This window comes from Podarcis vaucheri (assembly GCF_965113315.1).
Source record: "Podarcis vaucheri genome assembly, chromosome: 14".
Classification (NCBI taxonomy): domain Eukaryota; kingdom Metazoa; phylum Chordata; class Lepidosauria; order Squamata; family Lacertidae; genus Podarcis; species Podarcis vaucheri.
Genome location: NC_138752.1, coordinates 16731811 through 16752624, shown reverse-complemented (window position 1 = coordinate 16752624; position 20814 = coordinate 16731811). Strand labels below are relative to the sequence as shown.

The following is a 20814-nucleotide window of genomic DNA, read 5'->3' as shown; positions in this document are numbered from 1 at the left end:
ACGTTTGCGTTAAAGCATCGCCTTAAGGAAGCTAGTATAAAACTGTCACGTGTGAATGCAAGTAGGTTGACCGGGATTCTCATAACTGTTTAGCATTCGAAAGGATCATCTTATCGCGAAGAAAACTTATTAAGGGTAACTACTCCTTACCTGCCGCCGCCAGGGATGCGAGTCGTTTAGGAGAGGGAGGAGCAAACTTTCCTCCTCTCTACTGTATCAAAGGCAGCACAGAAGAGTCGGCGTCGCCCGTTGAGAAATACAGGCTTTCAAACTGATGCTTAAACCTTAGCCTTCCTTTGCAGGGCAAGCGGCGCCTTTACGCAAACCCCGTGCGCAGCCATAGATCTCCACGCGTTCTCCTCTCCTTCGAGGTGCGGTTACATCTATCAAACCCCGCCGCTTTCCTTATGCAGTGAACCCACCTCCTCGGGGAAATGTGTCCCCTTTCTGCTGGCAGATAACTCAATAGTGGGCTAAAGGAAAGCCTGGAATGGTCACAGAATCAACAGAAAGCCAAAATGTCTTGCTATTCCATCCGTGCCACTGAAGTTAAAAATACGCACCGAGGAACTAAACATAACCTCGTGAAAGGGTTTGCTGAAATGTGATTGCGCCGTTTCCAACCTGTTGAAAATCAACTTAGATTTCTTCTATAGCTAGGAACGGCGCGCCCTCTAGTGGAAAATCTAGTAGAAGATACAGAGGAGGATATACGTACAGCACTTATTTGTACAAAACTAAACAGGATTCGGCTGTACTGTCTTATAATCTTGCCTTTGCCCGGTTGCACGTTAATGAGAGAACCAACCTGGTAAAAAGAATCTTGTCGCACAATCTATTGCACATCTCCTCAGAAGTAACACCTACTGAGTTCAATCAGCCTTATTCCCAGGAAAGTGGAGTTACTTATCGCGGAGTAAGTAACCCTTTGGCTGCGTTGTCAGTCTTTGAGCTAATTGAATTAAACAGTTAAATCCACATAAATTTACATTGGAGCAAACCGTTAGTTCTGAAAAGGGGGGGGGAGTTATAACCCGTTGATAAATCACTTAAATGTTACTAGCCAAATTTTGGACACTTGTAAGTCAAAAGACCCTTTAATGTATCTTAGAATTGTTCCATTGGCTCCCAAAACATTGTTGTACAAGCTACGGCTATCTTTATATTAGGGAAAGGATGTACTAAGCTCTTAAACTACGTATTGTATACCTCCCATCACTCTGTGGGAGGCTGGTTGTATTGCTCCTATTGAATCCACCCACTCATGTAAATCTGGCCTTTTGGGAACCAGCTGATTATTAAGTCCTGGTGATACAGAATACAAAGCATAGGAAAAGAGGGAAGCCCACACAAACCTTTGAAAACAGAGCAGGTACAAAGCAGATTTTTTTTTAAAAAGGCTGCTTATATGCTGGAGATAATAGGACCCAGAAAGTGTCATTGTGTTCCTCTAGTGAGAATCCTGGTGTTTTGTTTTTTTAAAAAGAAGGCTTGCATTAGAAGCAAACCTTTTGCATCTATTTTCTGCAGTTACTGATTAACAAGCACGATCAAGTCAAGTTCTGCAAGCAGACCAAGAGACTGACTGGGTTTGTGGCTCTGTAAGGGATTTGATGGGTGACGCAGGTGGCGCTGTGGGTTAAACTACAGAGCCTAGGACTTGCCAATCAGAAGGTCGGCGGTTCAAATCCCCGCGACAGGGTGAGCTCCCGTTGCTCAGTCCCGGCTCCTGCCAACCTTGCAGTTCGAAAGCACGTCAAAGTGCAAGTAGATAAATAGGTACCGCTCTGGCGGGAAGGTAAACAGCATTTCCGTGTGCTGCTCTGGTTCGCCAGAAGTGGCTTAGTCCTGCTGGTCACATGACCTGGAAGCTGTACGCCGGCTCCCTCGGCCAGTAAAGCGAGATGAGTGCCACAACCCCAGAGTCGACCACGACTGGACCTAATGGTCAGGGGTCCCTTTACCTTTAAGGGATTTGAACCCAGGTCTCCCAGGTCCTAGCCCAACACTCTAACCACAGCATCACACAGAGAACACAACAGTTCCTCCCCTACAAAAGGGCCAGGCAAGGGGGCAGTTTGGACCAATTACAATGTATGTGGAAGGGTCATAGCTCAGTGGTGGAACATCTGCTTTGCCTAAAGAAGGTCCAAGTTCAACTCCCTGTGTCTCCACGTACATAGGAAGCTGCCTTGTACTGAGGTAAGCCCATTTAGCTCAGTCTACACTGACTGGCAGCAATTTTCCAGGATTTCAGACAGGGATATATGAAGATGCTGCAGACTGAAGCTGGGACCTTTTCAAGGCATAGCCCTTGTTCCACCACTGAACTATGGCCCTTCCCCTGGCAGAGCCTTCCACCTGAAATCCTGGACAACCGCTGTGTTGTGTACTGAGTTGAATAGGATCCAAAATGCAGAAGTCTGATTGGTCCTAGAATAATAGGATTCAGAATGCTGCCGTCTGATTGGTCCCAGAACAATAGGATCCAGAATGCAGCAGTCTAATTGGTCCGCAGGAGCCACCCAATCCAGCTCCAGGTGGAAGTGAATCCGCAACCTGATTGGCCTACAGGAGAATCCCGGAATTAGCCAATCACATGGGGCTCATTGTGTAAATTATGTATATAAAGCAGACATTTGGGGGGACTGGCATTCCTCACTACTATGAGCTAAATAAAGAGCATGAAATCCACACTCGACTCTGTGTATATTTCACGCTGCCAGTCAGTGCAGGTAATACTGAACCAGTGGCTATGTGGCCCCACTTCCTGCAAGGCAGCTTACTATTTCCCCTGTGTTCAGACGTTGCTTTCCCTTTCTCTGGCTGAAGGGTCCTTGTCCTCAGAAGATCATTGCATGCCATACCGGGGTAAAGGTGTCTTCTGTTTGTCCCCGTGTCTCACCGCCAAAGAAACACAAATGAACAGCAGAGAACCTGCACGAGCAACGCTGACACCAAAGCCTACAGACATTAAGCAAAATAGAAACATCGCCACCCGACTCCCTCATCTCTCCCCCCCCCCCCATGTCTCAACAAATGAAACTGATTTGTAAAAATGCTACACGGAAAAAATACGAGAGACATTACACATACTTCTGTAAAACAAGAAAATCTTTAATAATAATAAAAAGATCATTGCGTGCCCCCCTCACCCCCCCCCCCAGTCTCTACTATTTTTACAGATATGCATGAATCAGCAAGCGACGTTTTCTGATAACTGCAGCTGCGGATCAAAACTGTCCTTAAAGGAGCAGTTCCAGTTGAACCCGGAGGGATAAAAGACGGGCGGCGGCCCAATCCTCATCTCCTAAAATATAGGCGATTGCCATCCTAACCCTGTTGACCGGAGAAAAGCCCCCGCTGCATCCAAGAAGGCTCACCTCTGAACACCCTCCACCCTCCCGCTACCCAGCAAAGTTATGAATGAGCAGACGGAGGAAGGCCACGCCCCTTTCCCCGGGGCTCGGCTTCCTTTTGCTGCGCGCTGATTGGACAGAACGGGAAGCAGCGAGAGTTCTTGGAACGCCGAGGAAGAGCGAGGCGGGGGAGCGGTTTGGGATGGACGCGGGGCACAGAAGTTGAATGGATAAGTCCTGCAAGGGTTGCCCGGATGCCCTTAGATACAGGATCCACTCACTGCCCCCCTTCTCTCTTTCAGGCTCTGGGCAGCCCCGCCCCCGCCTTTCTGTCCCCTTCAAAGCGCAGAAACCACCAGACAATTCTCCTTGCGGTCGCTACCAGCGTTCATAATCAATATATAGCAGTGTTTTCGCAAGCCCCTTAGGCGTTGATTCCGCATCTTTATTTTGTTAGAGGGTTGTTTTGGTTTTGTTTTGTTTTGTTTTGTTTTGTTTTGTTTTGTTTGCATAGCTGTCAACCTCTCCTTTTTTGCGGGAAATTCCTTTATTTCAGCGCCGCTTCCCGCTGGTATCCCGGATTGTTAGATATCCCGTAGACTGTCTGAGGGATATCTAACAGTTGAGAGCTAAGCAGCTGATCCCTTATTTTCGAGGCTGCTGATCCGTTATTTTTAAATCTGAAAGTTGATAGCCATGGTTTTTTCTTCTGGTGGCAGACGACAGAACCACGAGACCGGTGTAAAACACTCAAACAAAGGTTTTATTACAGCTATACAAAAACAACAAACACAAAGCTTTGGGTGTCCCCTCTCTCTGCAGGCAAATTCAAACTGCAACATCTCCTTTTGTAGTCATCACCAGCTGTACCCAATCAGCCTAGAAAAGGACACCCAGAACTCACAGAAACACTTCTTAAAATTACAATCAGCTTTTCTGTTTCTTTGCAGAATGAGTCCCAACATATTTACCCCACGCCCTTCCTGCAAAGCGCGGCAGCGTATATATAGCCCTGGCCCAATTCTTTTTCCTCTGCTTAACGCCAGGAAGGGGGGGGGGTGTGGTTCGACCGCCGCTTGCAAGAGTGCGCGGCGAGGTGGTCCCTGCAGCTCGGATGGCTTCGCCGGACAGCGGCCTGGGCGACGACAACTTCTCTTTCCCGCTGCTGCCCGCTCCGCCGAGCATCCTGCAGCAGGAGCTGCGCCAGCTGAATGACCGCCTAGCCGCCTACCTCCCGCGCGTCCGCGGCCTGGAAGCCACCAGGGCGGCGCTGCAGCTCCGCCTGTCCGCATCCGAGGAGGGCAGGCGCCGCGAGGTGGGCGCCTTACGGAGGGCCTACGAGAAGGAGCTGGCCGCGGTGCGCGAGGAGCTCCACGGGCAAGTCCGGCAGCGCGCCGGTCTGCAGGTGGAGCTGGAGACCCTCCTCGAAAAGCACAGGCAGCTGCTGGCCAGGTGAGTCTCCCTGGAGGGCGCGCCTTCCTTCTTCCTGGATCTCGCTCTCTTTTCTTCTTAAAGCAATGGCTCTTCTTAGTCCATAGATTTCAAGTTTTCTGAAGTTAAAGGGGTTCATGGGTGGAGTCGGTGAGGGGGCAGTCGCCCCCCTCCTAAATCAAGTAATTAAATAAAAATACTTAACTAAAAGTAGAAATTGTAATAATAATGTAATAATAATAGTAGTAATAATTTATTATTCGTACCCTGCCCATCTGGCTAGGTTTCCCACACTGGGGAGCTAATAATAATAATAATAATACCTTTATTGTCAGCGTACAACCTATGTACAATGAAATTAACTGAGCCTCCCTCCCCACAAACGCTCAATCTCATTGCACTCTGTGTGCTTGTCGCAAAACACACCAACACCGAAAGACAGTTGCACTATACAGTCATACCTCGGGTTGAAGTAGCTTTGGGATGAATATTTCCGGGTTGCGCTCCGCGGAAGTAACAGAGCGCATTACTTCCGGGTTTCACCACTTGCGCATGCGCAGACGTTCAAAATGATGTCACGCGCATGCACAGAAGCGCCGAATCATGACCCACAGATGCGCGGACATGGGTTGCGTTTGATTCTGGATGCAAATGGGGCTCCGGAATAGATCCCATTTGTATCCAGAGGTACCACTGTATTATTTTCCATTTAGCAGCCTAGAAACCCACGGATAGAATATTAAAAACATCAAACATTAAAAGCATCCCTAAATAGGGCTGCCTTCAGATGTCTTCTCAAAGCCAGATAGTTGTTTATTTCCTTGACATCTGATGGGAGGGGGTTCCACAGGGTGGGTGCCGCTACCAAGAAGGCCCTCTGCCTGGTTCCCTGTTACCGCACTTTTCGCAATGAGGGAACCACCAGAAGGCCCTCGGGCTGAACGATGGGGGTGGAGACGCTCCTTCAGGTATACAGGACCGAGGCCGTTTAGGGCTTTAAAGGTCAGCACCAACACTTTGAATTGTGCTCGGAAACGTACTGGGAGCCAATGTAGGTTTTTCAGGACCGGTGTTATGTGGTCTCGGAGGCCCCTCCCAAAATCCAAAAGGTTTTGACAAATTGTTCTGAGCACTTAGGATTCAAAGGGAAGTAATTTAAAAGAACTGTTGTTGAGACATCTCATTCCGAATCTGCAAGACAGAGCCAGACAGAGGATAATGTCAGGTGGTGGCTACCTGTCCACCTCCTAAAATAAATCCTCGCTATGCCCATGGATTTGTGTTTTTATTGTGTGGTCTCATTTTCTTGCTCTGAACTACTATAGGACGAAGGCTGGGGCATATAGACCCATAGAATGGTAGAGTTGGAAGGGGTCCAAGGGTTATCTAGTCCAACCCCCTGCAGTGCAGGGATCTCGACTAGATCAGGTGGCTATCCATCTTTCACTCTCCCTCCTAGCGATAGAGCTTGTGATGTCCAAATTTGAATCAGAAATGCTAAAAGCCATACCTGTTGAGATGCAAAGCCTCCTGTTTACACCTGCAACCTGCTTGTTCTCAGGAATTCTAAAAATGAGAATGATTTAAGCCTGGCAGTTGCTCGTGTGAAGGACCTCGGTGCTCAGCTCCACTGCAAAGAGGCCGAATTGACGACATCCTTGAGTAGACAGCAAAGCCTGCAGAACCATCTTCAAGAGTCAGCGCGTGAAATCAGCTCTGTAAGGGTTTGTTCTGCAAGATCTAAACTGTCCTGCTGAAACGAAGAAGGTTGTTAATAGATATTCAGGTCACAAGTAAAATGTTCTGTTATTTTTGGGTGTACCATATTTTTCACTCTATAAGACACACTTTTTCCCTCCTAAAAAGTAAGGGGAAATGTGTGTGCATCTTATGGAGCAAATGCAGGCTGCGCAGCTATCCCAGAAGCCAGAACAGCAAGAGGGATCGCTGCTTTCGCTGTGCAGCGATCCCTCTTGCTGTTCTGGCTTCTGGGATTCAGAATATTTTTTTCTTGTTTTCCTCCTCCAAAAACTAGGTGCGTCTTATGGTCTGGTGTGTCTTATAGAGTGAGAAATACAGTATTTTGAGAGGTGAGAAGTTTCAGGGGCAGCAGGGCTTACCTGGATTTGGAAGGTCACTGGGGGCTTATGGGGCCTTGTGATATTTAAGGGCTCCTTGGCTGTCTGGTCATTGCAGTCGCACTCACCTGATGTCCCCTCCACAACGGATAGGAGGTTTGTTTTTACCTCCTCCCATATTGTGGTCCCAATAAAATTTGCCCCCTGGAAGCTGCTCCCCCCCCCCCCGAAGTGAAGTTGCTACTGAGTCTGATAGCAGTTTCCAAACTTGGATGGGAAGGGGCTCTCGCCGTGGTTTCACGCAAAGTTACAGCCCTGTAATGGCACATCTAAAAATGTACACTCTGGCTGGGTACAGAACATGCATTTAAAGCACAGTTCCTCCCTGCTCCCAAAGAACCTTGGGAACTATAGTTTAAGGGTGCTGGGAATGATAGCTCGGTGAGGGGTAAACCAGGATTTTTTGAGTGGTGGGGCAAGTGTATGGTCTGAATGCATCCTAAGACTCGGTTCATGCAGGACAATCGACAGAGCTTTGGGCTGCTTTCTTAGCCCATGTGAATTGAGAGCATAGCCTGGAATACATATTGATCCTCTACAGCTGTTGTAGCAAAAGGCAGGGTTTCAATAAAGCCTCGCATTCGGTTCTTAAGTTGTCAGAATATCTTGAACTGGCCAAATTTACAGGTTTAATAAGAAATTATTCTCGTGAGAAAATAAGGAGAGAGTGGTAAGCCTTTATAAATTATATGAAGAGAACTGATTCCCAGATCCGTACTTGGTTTAGCTTAGAATAAAAATCTCACAGGTAATTAGAATATTTCTCCACAAATTTAATCATTACAGACAACCAGTGAGATGAGGAATAAGGATCCACATAGAGTTGGAAGTCACTTTTTTCTTTCTTTTTCTTTCTTTCTTTCTTTCTTCTTTTTTGGGGGTATTATTTTTCATTCTTTTTCTTTTTTAAAGGAGAATATAATGTTTTATATTTTCAATTGTAGTTTATGTTATTATGTTTATATCCTTGTAAATTTATTTTTGTATTTTCTTCTGTTTTTGTATTATTATTTTTGTTTTATTCAATGCATGTTTCTTTGATGTATAAGGGTTTTTTATTTTATTTTTTAAAAGCCTCGCATTCGCTGGGACATAATCTGAAAGCTATGGCCTAACCAGTGCTCTTTTTTTCCAGCCGGAACTTGCCAAAAATCAGTTCCGGCACCATTGCCATTATAAGAGAACAAGGGAGGTGTTCATGGCGAGTTCCGGCACCTCTTTTTCTAGAAAAATAGCACTGGGCCTTACACAAAGTCTGCACTATCAGAAATCCAAAAAAGGCAGATGCACAACTGATCCATTAACCTGTGTTGCTCTCTGTGTCTACACCAGTCTATCTTGTGTTCCATTGTTTGACTTTTTAACTAGTGGTATGTTTGCTTGGTGAACAATATATGTTATATGCCTAAGAACAATAACATTGCACGATATAAAACCTGCAGTTAATAAGAGTAACGTAACCCCACTTGCAGGCTTGTAATCTAAATGAACATGAGGAAAAGGGAAGGGAGTATGAGAAGATCAGTTTCGAGTTCTGTTAAAACATGTTGGCTTCCCAAGGTTCTGCTACTTTGGGGCTTATCAAACAGTGTAGCTGAACAGGAGTCTTGGAAGTATTTAAGGGTAGCACAAAGCATTTGCTAAATTTCTCCTTTCCTAGCTCAAGGTAATGGTGAATGATTCCAAAAGCCATCTTCAAAATGAGATGTTGAAGAGAACAGCTATAGAAAACCAAATGGAAACCCTGAAGAAAGAAGTAATATTTCTAAAGAACATGCATGAAGACGTATGTACTTCTGCAGTCTTAGACTTCCTTAATTTCAGCTGCTGTTTAATTTAAAACACTAAAATTAAGGTCAATAACTTGGTGAAATAGTTTAATCAGGGGAGGGCCAAAAATGATGATAACCCTGGGTTACTGTGTTTTATTGTTCTTTTTTTGCGCCCCTCTCCTAGCATGAATGAGATAAACAAACCAAAGAGCACAGGCTTCCTGTTGTATCTGAACCAGGGTTCATGGTTTGTTGCTCTCTAATAAGCAATGATCAGTAACTCTGGAGAAATAAGCCACAAACCCGGGTTTGGAAGACGTGCTAAGCCACACCATGGCTTAGCTGGCAGCAGTTTAGCAGTACCAGAAGAGAAACAAAGTGGGCACAATCTTGTCTCTGGGAGCCCATGGTTCTGCTAAGCCATGGTTTGCATTACATGCAAACTGAAGTAGTGTGTTGTATTCCATTCAGTTGTGCACTATGGGAGACAGTTCCATTTGCAGAAGAAAAGAGAAATACAAGGAGCAAACAATAGGGGCTCCAATGTTGATTGCACCTAAAGTTACTGTGCACCTCTTTTAATTGCTCTTAATGCGCCATGGAGGGACGCGGGTGGCACTGTGGGTTAAACCACAGAGCCTAAGACTTGCCGATCAGAAAGTCGGTGGTTCGAATCCCCGTGACCAGGTGAGCTCCCGTTGCTCGGTCCCTGCTCCTGCCAACCTAGCAGTTCGAAAGCACCTCAAAGTGCAAGTAGATAAATAGGTACCGCTCCGGCGGAAGGTAAACGGCATTTCCGTGCGCTGCTCTGGTTCGCCAGAAGTGGCTTAGTCATGCTGGCCACATGACCCGGAAACTGTACGCCGGCTCCCTCGGCCAATAAAGCGAGATGAGCGCCGCAACCCCAGAGTCAGTCACGACTGGACCTAATGGTCAGGGGTCCCTTTACCTTTACTAATGCACCATGGATGATCAATTTCAGGCCAAAGTTTAACTGTAAAGAAATGTTGCATGTTCTTTAATCCAGGGCAGTACAGTACTGATACTCTAATTTGCTTGTCTGCTCAGCTGAGTTGTTTTTAATACAGAGCCTCTTAAATCCTTCCTCCCTGCTGTATTTCCCTTCTCTTCCTAGGAGCTAAAGAACAAGAAGCAGATCTACGAGAGCAGGATTCGAGAAATAGAGTCTCACCATCACCAGGAATTGGAGAGTAAGCTGTTGAATGCTCTCAAAGAGCTCAGACAGCAACACGAACAACAGATTTGTGCGTATAAAGATCACGTGCAGCAACACTTCAGTGCCAAAGTGAGTGGTTTGTCTGTCTATACTGCTGATTGGAATGGGATGTTTGCTGTCCCATCATTCTTAGTAGAGACCTGATCTCTTCTTGCTTCCTATGGGCAGGTCCCGAATAAGGAGTGGCACAATTAGAGGCTGGGTTTTCACTTGCTACCTTATGCTGACAGGAAGTCTTCCAAATAGTGGAAGAGGAAAGCAAAGGAAAATCACTGGTCTTCTAAGAGCTGATGGGACAAAGGCATGTTGGCTCCTCTCAGTGGATTCAGTGGGACTTAATTCTGACTGGATGTGCATAGCTTGCTTTGTTAATGACCGTATTTTTTGCTCTATAAGACTCACTTTTTCCCTCCTTAAAAGTAAAGGGAAATGTGTGTGTGTGTCTTATGGAGCGAATGCAGGCTGCGCAGCTATCCCAGAAGCCAGAACAGCAAGAGGGATTGCTGCTTTCACTGCACAGCGATCCCTCTTGCTGTTCTGGCTTCTGAGATTCAGAATATATTTTTTCTTGTTTTCCTCCTCCAAAAACTAGGTGCGTCTTGTGGTCTGGTGCGTCTTATAGAGCGAAAAATACGGTATATGCTAAGATACCTTCCCCCAACCTGTTTCTAAGGGGATGCTGTATTTTGGTGAAACCCTGTTTGCCTCAGTTTCCCCAGCTCAGCATGTTACCTTCCCATTGTGTCCTCCTCTTGACCCCCTTGGATAATTCTCCTGCACACACCAGTCGCAGCCAGAAGCATTTATTTTTTAATACTAATTTACGTATTGCCTAACCTTCACCTTAAGGTGAACACCTGGAACAATATTGTAGAACATGCTGCCTAAAATGTGTTGGGAAGGGGGTTGTTTTTGTTTTTATTACGTATTTTGTGTTTTTATGTTGTAACTGCCCTGAGACCTGCAGGAATAGGGCAGTATGCATATTTAATAAATAATAATAAAAGTCATCTGAATTGGAAGGAATAAGGCCTAGAATTGTCTAATAATAATAATGAATATAATACAATATGATATAATAAATATAGTAAAGGGACCTCTAACCATTAGGTCCAGTCATGGCTGACTCTGGGGTTGCGGCGCTCATCTCGCTTTATTGGCTGAGGGAGCCGGCATACAGCTTTCGGGTCATGTGGCCAGCATGACTAAGCTGCTTCTGGCAAACCAGAGCAGCGCACGGAAATGCTGTTTACCTTCCCGCCGGATTGGTACCTATTTATCTACTTGCACTTTGACGTGCTTTCAAACTGCTAGGTTGGCAGGAGCTGGGACCGAGCAACAGGAGCTCACCCCGTCGCAGGGATTCGAACCACTGACCTTCTGATCGGCAAGTCCTAGGCTCTGTGGTTTAACTCGCAGCACCACCTGCATCCCAATAAATATAGTAGGTCCGATTATTCCTCCCGAAGGAGCATAGGGTGGCAAACCTGTGTTAAATTGAACTGTTATTCATGTGTGTGTGCACAGAAACACGTTCAAATTAAAATATGCAGTCCTGGTTAGCTTTTTCTTTTCTTTTTTAACCCAATACTATCTTCACAGATGGAAAACATTCAGCGTTCTGCGGCAAGGAGTAGTGATATCACCAAAGCTGCTGAGGAGGAGCTCAGAGAAGCAAAACTGAGAGTTGATTCTCTGATCTCACAGGTAAAACAGGGGCTGGAAACCAGGTAAAATGACGCCTACCTGGAGAGGGAAGAGGCCCTTAAAAGGTCTTTGGGAAATAGAGGTCTCTGCTAGTATGGCTCTGTTCCGCTGTGCCTAACTGTAAAACCTTTCTGTGAAATCTAAGGTTGCTACGTTGGTAGCCAGGAATGGGGATTTGGAGGCCAGAATAAGCACGTTGGAGAACACCATTCTTGACAAACAAGGCTCATCGAGGAGATGCCTAGCTGAGAAGGACAGGGAGATGGACAGAATGCATCAGCGTATGCAGGCGCAGCTGGGGGAGCATGTGAAACTGTTGGATATGAAGATGGGTCTGGATCTGGAGATCGGTGCATACCGGGCAATGCTAGAAGGAGAGGAAGCACGGTGAGCTTGGTGACAGAATTCTGTTCTTGAAAGGAGGCTTTCTTTTCTTTTTGTAATAGAACAGGAGCTGAACTTCTTACCAGTATTGGCTCTCATGGGCAAAGGGCTCTTTAACTCCCTCCTGCCAGTGTGAACAGCAAGAGGAGCTTTTCTGCACCTTTTACTGTACATTTCAGCCACACTTTAATGCCCTCTAATGTGCCAGCTCCCAAAAACACAAGCAAGCTGGAATGAGCAGCTGATGTCCATAGTAAGTGATGGGGCTATTAAAAAGGGAGCTGGTTTTTGCATTGGGGAGGAGGGGGTTAAAAGAACCCTTTGCCCATGTCAACTCACATGGTTGAAAGCAACTGTGGTGCAGTCTTGGAGTCGAGTGTGGATTTCATGCTCTTTTCACTATCCCTCTTGTTGTTCTGGCTTCTGGGATAGCCATGCCAAGCCTCTTCAGGGCAGGGGGAGCGTTCCTCCCGTTGCCCTGAAGAGGCTTCGCGCAGCTATTGCTGAAGCCAGGAGAGCAAGAGGGATCGGTGCGCACCAATCCCTCTTACTCTCCTGGCTTCAGCGACAGCTGCGCAGCCTGCATTCGTTCCATAAGACGCACACACATTTCCCCTTACTTTTTTGGAGGGGAAAAGTGCATCTTATAGAGCGAAAAATATGGCATATATTATCTCCAGTATCGGAGGCCCTGTCCCTCTGAATACCAGTTGCTGGGGAACAACAGCGCGAAAGGGCTCTAAACATCAGTTCCCGCTTGCGAGCTTCCCACAGGCACCTTGATCGCCACTGTGGGGAGTTCGGTTCAGGGGCCAAGTTAGACCAGAAAGACCTTTCTTGACTATCATGCTTTGTCGGGGGCTTTAAAATAAGGCGTTCCCTTGAGCGAAGATGCAAATAATGGATTTGATCGTTAACCACCTTGCAGAGCTTTGCCTCTGCTTCCTAGCAAAGCAAATCATTTTCTGGCTGGGCTGCCTTGCAGGAACGTTGGGCTGTGAAAATGCCACTCAGAGCTCCCTGGCAGAAGGGCAAGATACAAAAGCAACTCAACAAGTCATCTGTATTGGTGTCCTCCTCCCTTGCCCTTCCAATCCTGCAGCAGCCTGTTATGTGAGGCTGGAGAAAATGCACCATGTGATGATCTCACAGCACAGGGGAATGTGGCTAACCTTACGGGGGGGGGGGGTTCCATTTTGCGGGGAGGGCAGCCTTGTGCCAAAGGTTATGTGTAAGCTTCATCCTTGGTGACCTCCCCGTTATCTCTTGGATGACACAGATTTGACTTCATGACGCATGGTGGTGGTGGTGGTGTTTAGTTGTGTCCGACTCTTCGTGACCCCCTGGACCAGAGCACGCCAGGCACTCCTGTCTTCCACTGCCTCCCGCAGTTTGGTCAAACTCATGCTGGTAGCTTCGAGAACACTGTCCAACCATCTCGTCCTCTGTCGTCCCCTTCTCCTTGTACCCTCCATCTTTACCAACATCAGGGTCTTTTCCAGGGAGTCTTCTCTTCTCATGAGGTGGCCAAAGTATTGGAGCCTCAGCTTCAGGATCTGTCCTTCCAGTGAGCACTCAGGGCTGATTTCCTTAAGAATGGACATGTTTGATCTTCTTGCAGTCCATGGGACTCTCAAGAGTCTCCTCCAGCACCGTAATTCAAAAGCATCAATTCTTCGACGATCAGCCTTCTTTATGGTCCAGCTCTCACATCCATACATCACTAGATACCACGGAAATGGCCCAATGTCAAGAGCAAAGAGATGGAGATAGGGTGTTCTGCCACCAGCGGCTGCCTAATTTGAAAGGTGACTTTGTTTTTTAGGTTAAAAAACAGGCCCGGCTCGGAAAGTGTTGGAACACTGGCAACCACTAGTCTGGGCAGCCCCGTCCTCCCGCGAAGGAGAAGGAGGAAGCGGGCACTTTCAGAACTCCAAGTCCACAGCGTTTGCTTCAAAACGGTCCAGCATGCATCATCTTCAGGAAGTATTTCCATAGAACATATTGACAAAGAAGGACAATTTGTCAAAATCAGAAACAATTCTGATCAGGTATTTTTTGCATGACTTAACTCCTTGGGGTGAATACACGGCTAGTGTTGCTGGCAAATTTGTGTTCCCCAAAAACTGGATGCCATTCCTCTACAAAGCAGCTCTGGGTTTGACCCCCTGCTTGACCCTCCCCACCACTGATCTGCCTCTTCATTTCCCACCTGTAACTTCCTTGCCGCTTTTATTTTCTCTCCCCCGCCCCACCCTTCACCTAGTTTTAGACTAGTACACTGGTACCTCGGGTTACAGACACTTCAGGTTACAGATGCTTCAGGTTACAGACTTCGCTAACCCAGAAATAGTACCTCGGGTTAAGAACTTTGCTTCAGGATGAGAACAGAAGTCGTGCTCTGGCAGCGTGGCGGCAGCGGAAGGCCCCATTAGCTAAAGTGGTACCTCAGGTTAAGAACAGTTTCAGGTTAAGAACGGACCTCCGGAACGAATTAAGTACTTAACCCGAGGTACCACTGTGCTTGATGTGAACATGGATCTGGAATCTCCCTGGGGGTGGGTGGAATAGATGTTGCCCAGGAAATAATAATAATAATAATAATAATAATAATAATAATAATATTTATACCCTGCCCTCCCCAGCCAAGACTGGGCTCAGGGCGGCTAACAACCAGTAATAAAAACAAGTTGATTAAAATACAATTTAAAAGATTAAGATGCAACATTAAAACATTAGGATACAGTCTCTTCATAGGAGGAGAAAGGAAAAAGAAAGGGGGGGGGGAATCAAACTGATCCTAAGCCAAAGGCCAGGTGGAACAACTCTGTTTTACAGGCCCTGCAGGAAGAAATCAGATCCCTGGTCTCATGAGACAGAGCATTCCACCAAGCCGGAGCCAGTGTTGAGAAGGCCCTGGCTCTGGTTGAGGCTAATCTAACTTCCTTAGGGCCCGGGACCTCTACGGTGTTGCTATATATGGACCCTTAAGGTCCTCCGTGGGGCATACCAGGAGAGGCGGTCCTGTAGGTATGAGGGTCCTAGGCCTATGATTAAACATACTTGATGGTCCCCTCCTACAAACAGCCTCTTCCTAACATTTCTTTGCAGTTTCCAAGGTTCCTGAGAAGAAAAGGGAGGTGACGATAGATAAGCTTCCTCAGGACGCTTTAATCCGCATTAATTGCACGCCTCAATATCCCAGAATATGCTTGAACTCCTCCCAGAAAATAATGAGACTGGAGGCTCTTAAAAGGCAAAAAGTTACTCAAAACTAGCAGTCTAAAACTGTTAAGCACCGCTTTGCTTGTAGGAGCAGTCACTAAGTGGGTGGACCACAAGAAGGCAGCATGGAAACCAGTCTGAAATAATGTACGAGTTTCCTGCTCGATGTACCCTTGGGGCTGGTCAAGTACTTACAGTGAGTGAAAATTTTCTCTTCTTCCCCTCTAAACTTTAAAATGTCAGTGTTTTACTTTGCTTACCCTTGTAAGAATATCAAACACACCACCTAATAAGGCCCTGAAACTGGCTAAGTAACCTAGAGGGATAAAATACCGGCTTGTATACTCTACAGTGGGACGTGGGTGGCACTGTGGGTTAAACCACAGAGCCTAGGACTTGCTGATCAGAAGGTCGGTGGTTCGAATCCCTGCGACGGGGTGAGCTCCCATTGCTCGGTCCCTGCTCCTGCCAACCTAGCAGTTTGAAAGCACACCAGTGCAAGTAGATAAATAAGAACCGCTCTGGTGGGAAGGTAAACGGCGTTTCTGTGTGCTGCTCGGGTTCACCAGAAGTGGCTTAGTCATGCTGGTCACATGACCCGGAAGCTGTCTGCGGACAAACGCCGGCTCCCTCAGCCCATAGAGCGAGATGAGCGCCGCAACCCCAGAGTCGGTCATGACTGGACCTAATGGTCAGGAGTACCTTTACCTTTACCTTTATACTCTACAGTGTTTTGGACTTGCTTAAAACAATATTGTACTGTGCCATTTATGTACATGGCATGGCTCCAGTTGAAGATACCTATCCATATCTTCATCATAATTCCAACAGCGAGTTCATTGGGACCAGATGTATATAAATTTCAAGTACTATCCTTTCCCTTTGGGGGAACAATGATGGTATTTACACTTGCTACCACAAAGGTAAAATTGAATTCCTGTTGTAACAGTCTTCCCCATTCCACTTGATCAATATAGCTAGAGGTTTTAGTACAAAAAAGTAAAATATACATTTTCTTAAATAACTACAAATTAAGACTACATCTATAGTATACTAGCATGGATCTGTGGTTTGGTTCCATATCAATGCACAGTTAAGTTTGAACATAGTTGCTAAAATAACTATAAATACAAAATAAGTATCACACACAGGAACTAAAAAGCATATAGAACTTTTCTTGCAGAAATACAAATTATTCAATGTGCTAATATGAATGGAAGTTAAAAACATTGTAGCTGTTGTATAATGGATTATGATTAACATTGAAATGTAATTGGATTAAATAAGATTTTGGAAGCAAAATTAATTTATCTTACCTTGAAATCTAGCACGCAGGAGGCTACCTAAAAAGTATAATTGGCTTATCAATTGGTTTATTTTTGAATTGTAATTGTAATTTGGTAATGTTAGAATGTGACTTATTGGATACATGTAACTGAAAGTTAATAAAAATTATTTACAACAACAACAAAAGTTTGAACATAGTTGCTGATCCAGTCATGTTGCTGTAATCAATATTGTCAGAATGCCATTATCTCTGCCTGGCATTTGATGCCACAGATTTCTCCCCACAATTGTCTTTTGTTACAGGCTGACATCACTTGCACAGCCAAGTTTGTAGAGAACTTACAAGAATCTCATCCCAGGGTTGATGTTGCAATGAATCTGACTAGTGGGTGGGGAAGCATTGGACAATTTCCTGTGCAAAGGTGCTTTTTAACCATTCAGATATGAAGATCATCTTCTTTTTTTCTTTGAAGATCTGGGGTGTGAGAGAAAGTTCAAGCCCAGCTCCTGGTATGCTTATCTGGAAATCCCCCAAGTCAATGAGAGGTGGAGACAGCTTTAGGATTGTACTTTTTGACTCTGCTGGAAACGTAAGTACCATACTAACATGTCCTTGCTACAATTTGATATTGTTCTTGAGTTTTATATCAGCCTTGTAAATAAGCCCACAAGTCAGTAGCCTGGGTTTCCCCACCGCCCTCCAATTTACTGTTGTCTGGCAGAGGAAATACACAACTCGGTTCCTCCAGCAGCACTGTCCTGCATTTCTGTCCTGGGTGCAGAGGAGGAATGGAACACCAGCCTAGAATCCCATGTACTCATCTGCCTGCAATTCCTTGTTGCCTATGGCTATTTAACTGCTTAAATATATCTCTGGTTTTGCACATATTTGCCATGTTTGATGGAGAAGGGCTTCTACCTTCTGCATCAAGCAAACACCTTTTCGCTCTCTTTTTTACAATCTGTGTGTTTATTTGTACATAGCCCTTCGCCAAATGGTCCCAGAGCAGATTGCAAGAAGTGTACACTTGACAAAATTAAAATTTACATTGAAAATTTATACAGTAGAAGCACAAAACAGCAGTGTGCAGTGTATAGTATTTCTTGTTCTTCAGACAAGTGGCAGAAACAGAATATTAATGTGTTTCTCTGACATTTTATGGTTATTTTCCATAGCTTGGTAAGTTTTCCGTTTCCTTTTTTATAATTATTTAATGTGGTCTTCATACAGATGCTTGCTGGTGTTTTATTCTTGTGTCCAGAGAATGATAGTTATTGTGTGCCTAATGAATTCTGTAAACAAATTACCTTGCAGCAAATGGCAGAAGGAAAACTCACTTACGTAGATAGAGGAGAAGGTGATGGAGAAATGGAGGTGGCTGCTGGGGAAGAAGGAATGGAGTGTCATACTCAGGCAGGTTTCATACATGAACTCCAAAATTGAGAAATGCCAAATACTTGTATTCATATCCAGCTGAGTTGAACTGTTGCTGCTGCTTTTTAAAATAGTTAATTGATCAAAGCACAGTAATGGTTAACTGCACAGTGCACTTTTTCTCCTGACATGCCACATAAGAAGGAAAAAAATAGATGCTGTTTTTTTGGGTGGCAATCTTGTAAACTTTTACAGATAACTGAAGAACCAGGGTTGTTGCTTTGGCTCCAGCCTCGCTGTAACATTGACCTAGCTTAGCGAGAGAAGCGCTTAGCATTCTCAGAAGAGTTTTCTGGGCCTGAATGCGCAGCAGAACTGCTGTTTTTAGGTCTAATCTCCTGGCACATCTTATCAAGCAAGTTGGACCTAGCTTCATGTTCATCTCTTTCCCTCCTCCTTGCCCGCCCTCTCTCCAGAGAAATGAAAGTCGGACCTGCCTCCTAATATAGCCAAGAGAAGATGGTGAGCATCTGTGGAAGCTTCCTCCAACAAAATGTTGCTCTACATATATGAAAGTGACAACCTGCAGAAAGAGACTCTGTTCAGCGTAGAGCCTTACTTGAACTGAAGACTCCCTAAATGGGACAGGGCAATGGTGGAGGAACCCAGATTGGAGGAACCACCAAAGCCAAAGTCCTTGTCCTGGCAGGGTGGAAGTTTTTGGAAGGGGCATCCCCCTCCCTTTAGTTTTGTTCCAGTTGAGGCCAGTGAGAAGAGAAGTCTTCTAAGTATAGCAGTGCCAGGGCTGGTGTACTACTTCTCCCCCAATTCCAGAGCTATAGGGAGGGGGACGGAATTCACTGACGTACCTTGTAGTGCCCCCATGTTTCCTTCTCTACTGTCTGAGCTCTGAAAGAGGGTCAGCTGCAAAGAGGTACCTTCTGTGAGTAGCCCTCCTGCTCCTTCCCAGGGATCCAAGGATTATTTATCTATACCATCTTGCTCATCCCAATGAATGAAAAAACACAGTTTCAGTTTATTTCTTTACAAATTATTAACAGCCAAATTATTAACTGCATTGTAATCAGAGTGATTTCTTCCCAACTCTGTAGTGTCCACGCCCTGGGGACGAAGAGTTTGCAGACTTGTTGAAGTCAGCTGTAAGATGAAGAGCAGTCTCAAATATGTTTAGATTTGCTTTGTTTGGGATGGGAGTCTCCATGCACACAGATACTGGAATCACATATTAACATATGTAATACCTTAAATTGTGGACAATAAACTTGATTTAGGCTGTGTAAGGACATCTTATGTAAATGAACAGGGGTCCTACCTACACCCACACGCACCAGCATATCTACCCTGCGTACCTCCTTTCCCCTCCACCAACCGCTTCCCTCAATTAACTAAATCCACTGTCTTCCCTTTAGAGTTACCGTATTTTTCGCTCTATAACACACACCCGACCATAACACGCATGTAGTTTTTAGAGGAGGAAAATCCGTAGGCATGCCACCTGTAGGCATTCCCTCCATAGCACGCACAGACATTTCCCCTTACTTTTTAGGAGGAAAAAAGTGAGTGTTACGGTGCAAAAAATACGGTATTCCTCAATGGCTCATTTGGGCCACCTGCCTCAGTCTCTCATCTCTCTTCCCTCCAGCACTGCAGCAACAGTTCTCAGAACATAACATCATCATCATCATCATTTGGCTGTTACCACACTGTGTTTGCTTGGCTGCAAACTGCTGTATGGCGACAGCCTTACCTTTTTATTATATGCAAGATATAAACACAGAAAATAACTCTTCTTCTGACCTGCTTTTTGCTTGTTTTATTATAAATATAGCAAATGGGGGGGGGGAAGAGTAGTAGAGCATGAACAACTGGTGCAAGGCTGCATGTGTTCAGAAAAGGTCACAGCTGGGGAACCACTGAGGTCAACTGGGATTCCCTTTCAGCAATAATGCCAAATCAAGGGGAATAGCTATAGCCCAGCAGATTTAGACTCCATCCCTAACCATGGGGTGGGGGTTGGAATGAAGAGAAGGGGAAGCAAAAGCAAGTAACACAGCGGACACCAGTACAGTATTCTAAGAGGTAAATCTGTATAATACACCTAACCGCCCCTGCAAAGTGACTGAGCAGAATAATAATAATAATAATAATAATTTATTTACACCCCGCCCATCTGGCTGGGTTTCCCCAGCACTCTGGGCAGCTCCCAACAAAATATCAAAAATACAATAAAACATCAAACATTAAAAACTTCCCTAAATAGGGCTGCCTTCAGATGTCTTCTAAAAGTCAGATAGTTGTTTACTTCCTCGACATCTGATGGGAGGGCATTCCACAGGGCAGGTGCCACCACCGAGAAGGCCCTCTGCCTGGTTCCCTGTAGCTTCACTTCTCGCAGGGAGGGAACCGTCAGAAGGCCCTCGCAGCTGGACCTCAGTGTCCAGGCTGAACAATGGGGGTGGAGACGCTCCTTAAGGTATACTGGGCTGAGGCCATCTAGGGTTTTAAAGGTCAGCGCCAACACTTTGAATTGTGCTCAGAAACGTACTGGGAGCCAATGTAGATCTTTCAGTACCAGTGTTATATGGTCTCAGCGGCCACTCCCAGTCACCAGTCTAGCTGCTGCATTCTGGATTAACTGCAGTTTCCGTGTCACCTTCAAAGGTAGCCCCGCGTAGAGCACATTGCAGTAGTCCAAGCGGGAGATAAGCAGAGCACGCACCACTCTGGCAAGACAGTCTGCAGGCAGGTAGGGTCTCAGCCTGCATACCAGGTGGAGCTGGTAGACGGCTGCCTTGGACACAGAATTAACCTGTGCCTCCATGGACAGCTGTGAGTCTAAAATGTCGCCCAGGCTGAACACCTGGTCCTTCAGGGGCAC

General features: G+C 45.7%; 1 protein-coding gene and 1 long non-coding RNA gene across 3 annotated transcripts in view; one reads left to right on the top strand and one right to left on the bottom strand.

Moving 5' to 3' along the window:
- Window positions 1-4063: 4063 nt before the first annotated feature.
- On the top strand, window positions 4064-19344 carry LOC309518356 (lamin-B3-like). 2 transcript variants are annotated; one of them, XM_082198542.1, is made up of 10 exons: window positions 4064-4811; window positions 6352-6508; window positions 8589-8714; window positions 9836-10006; window positions 11540-11644; window positions 11790-12031; window positions 13854-14079; window positions 15342-15449; window positions 17014-17130; window positions 18392-19344. In XM_082198542.1, the coding sequence occupies exons 1-10, from the start codon at window positions 4474-4476 to the stop codon at window positions 18422-18424; spliced, it is 1623 nt and encodes a 540-aa protein (XP_082054668.1). In that variant the 5' UTR covers window positions 4064-4473; the 3' UTR covers window positions 18425-19344. The 2 variants fall into 2 exon arrangements, with proteins under 2 accessions (XP_082054668.1, XP_082054667.1); XM_082198541.1 differs by lacking the exon at window positions 18392-19344 and adding an exon at window positions 17856-18078.
- Window positions 15641-20814, bottom strand: part of LOC309518592 — a 128935-nt gene continuing 123761 nt past the window's right edge. The window contains exon 3 of the long non-coding RNA XR_014213533.1: window positions 15641-15726. This is a non-coding gene — a long non-coding RNA (uncharacterized lncRNA). The remainder of the gene's footprint in view (window positions 15727-20814) is intronic.

Coding starts and splice junctions, on each gene's coding strand:
- LOC309518356 (XM_082198541.1), top strand. CDS start 4,474: ATGGCTTCGCCGGACAGCGGCCTGGGCGACGACAACTTCTCTTTCCCG. Junction 11,645..11,789: donor TTGATTCTCTGATCTCACAG/GTAAAACAGGGG, acceptor GTGAAATCTAAG/GTTGCTACGTTGGTAGCCAG. Junction 14,080..15,341: donor TCAGAAACAATTCTGATCAG/GTATTTTTTGCA, acceptor CTTTGCTTGTAG/GAGCAGTCACTAAGTGGGTG.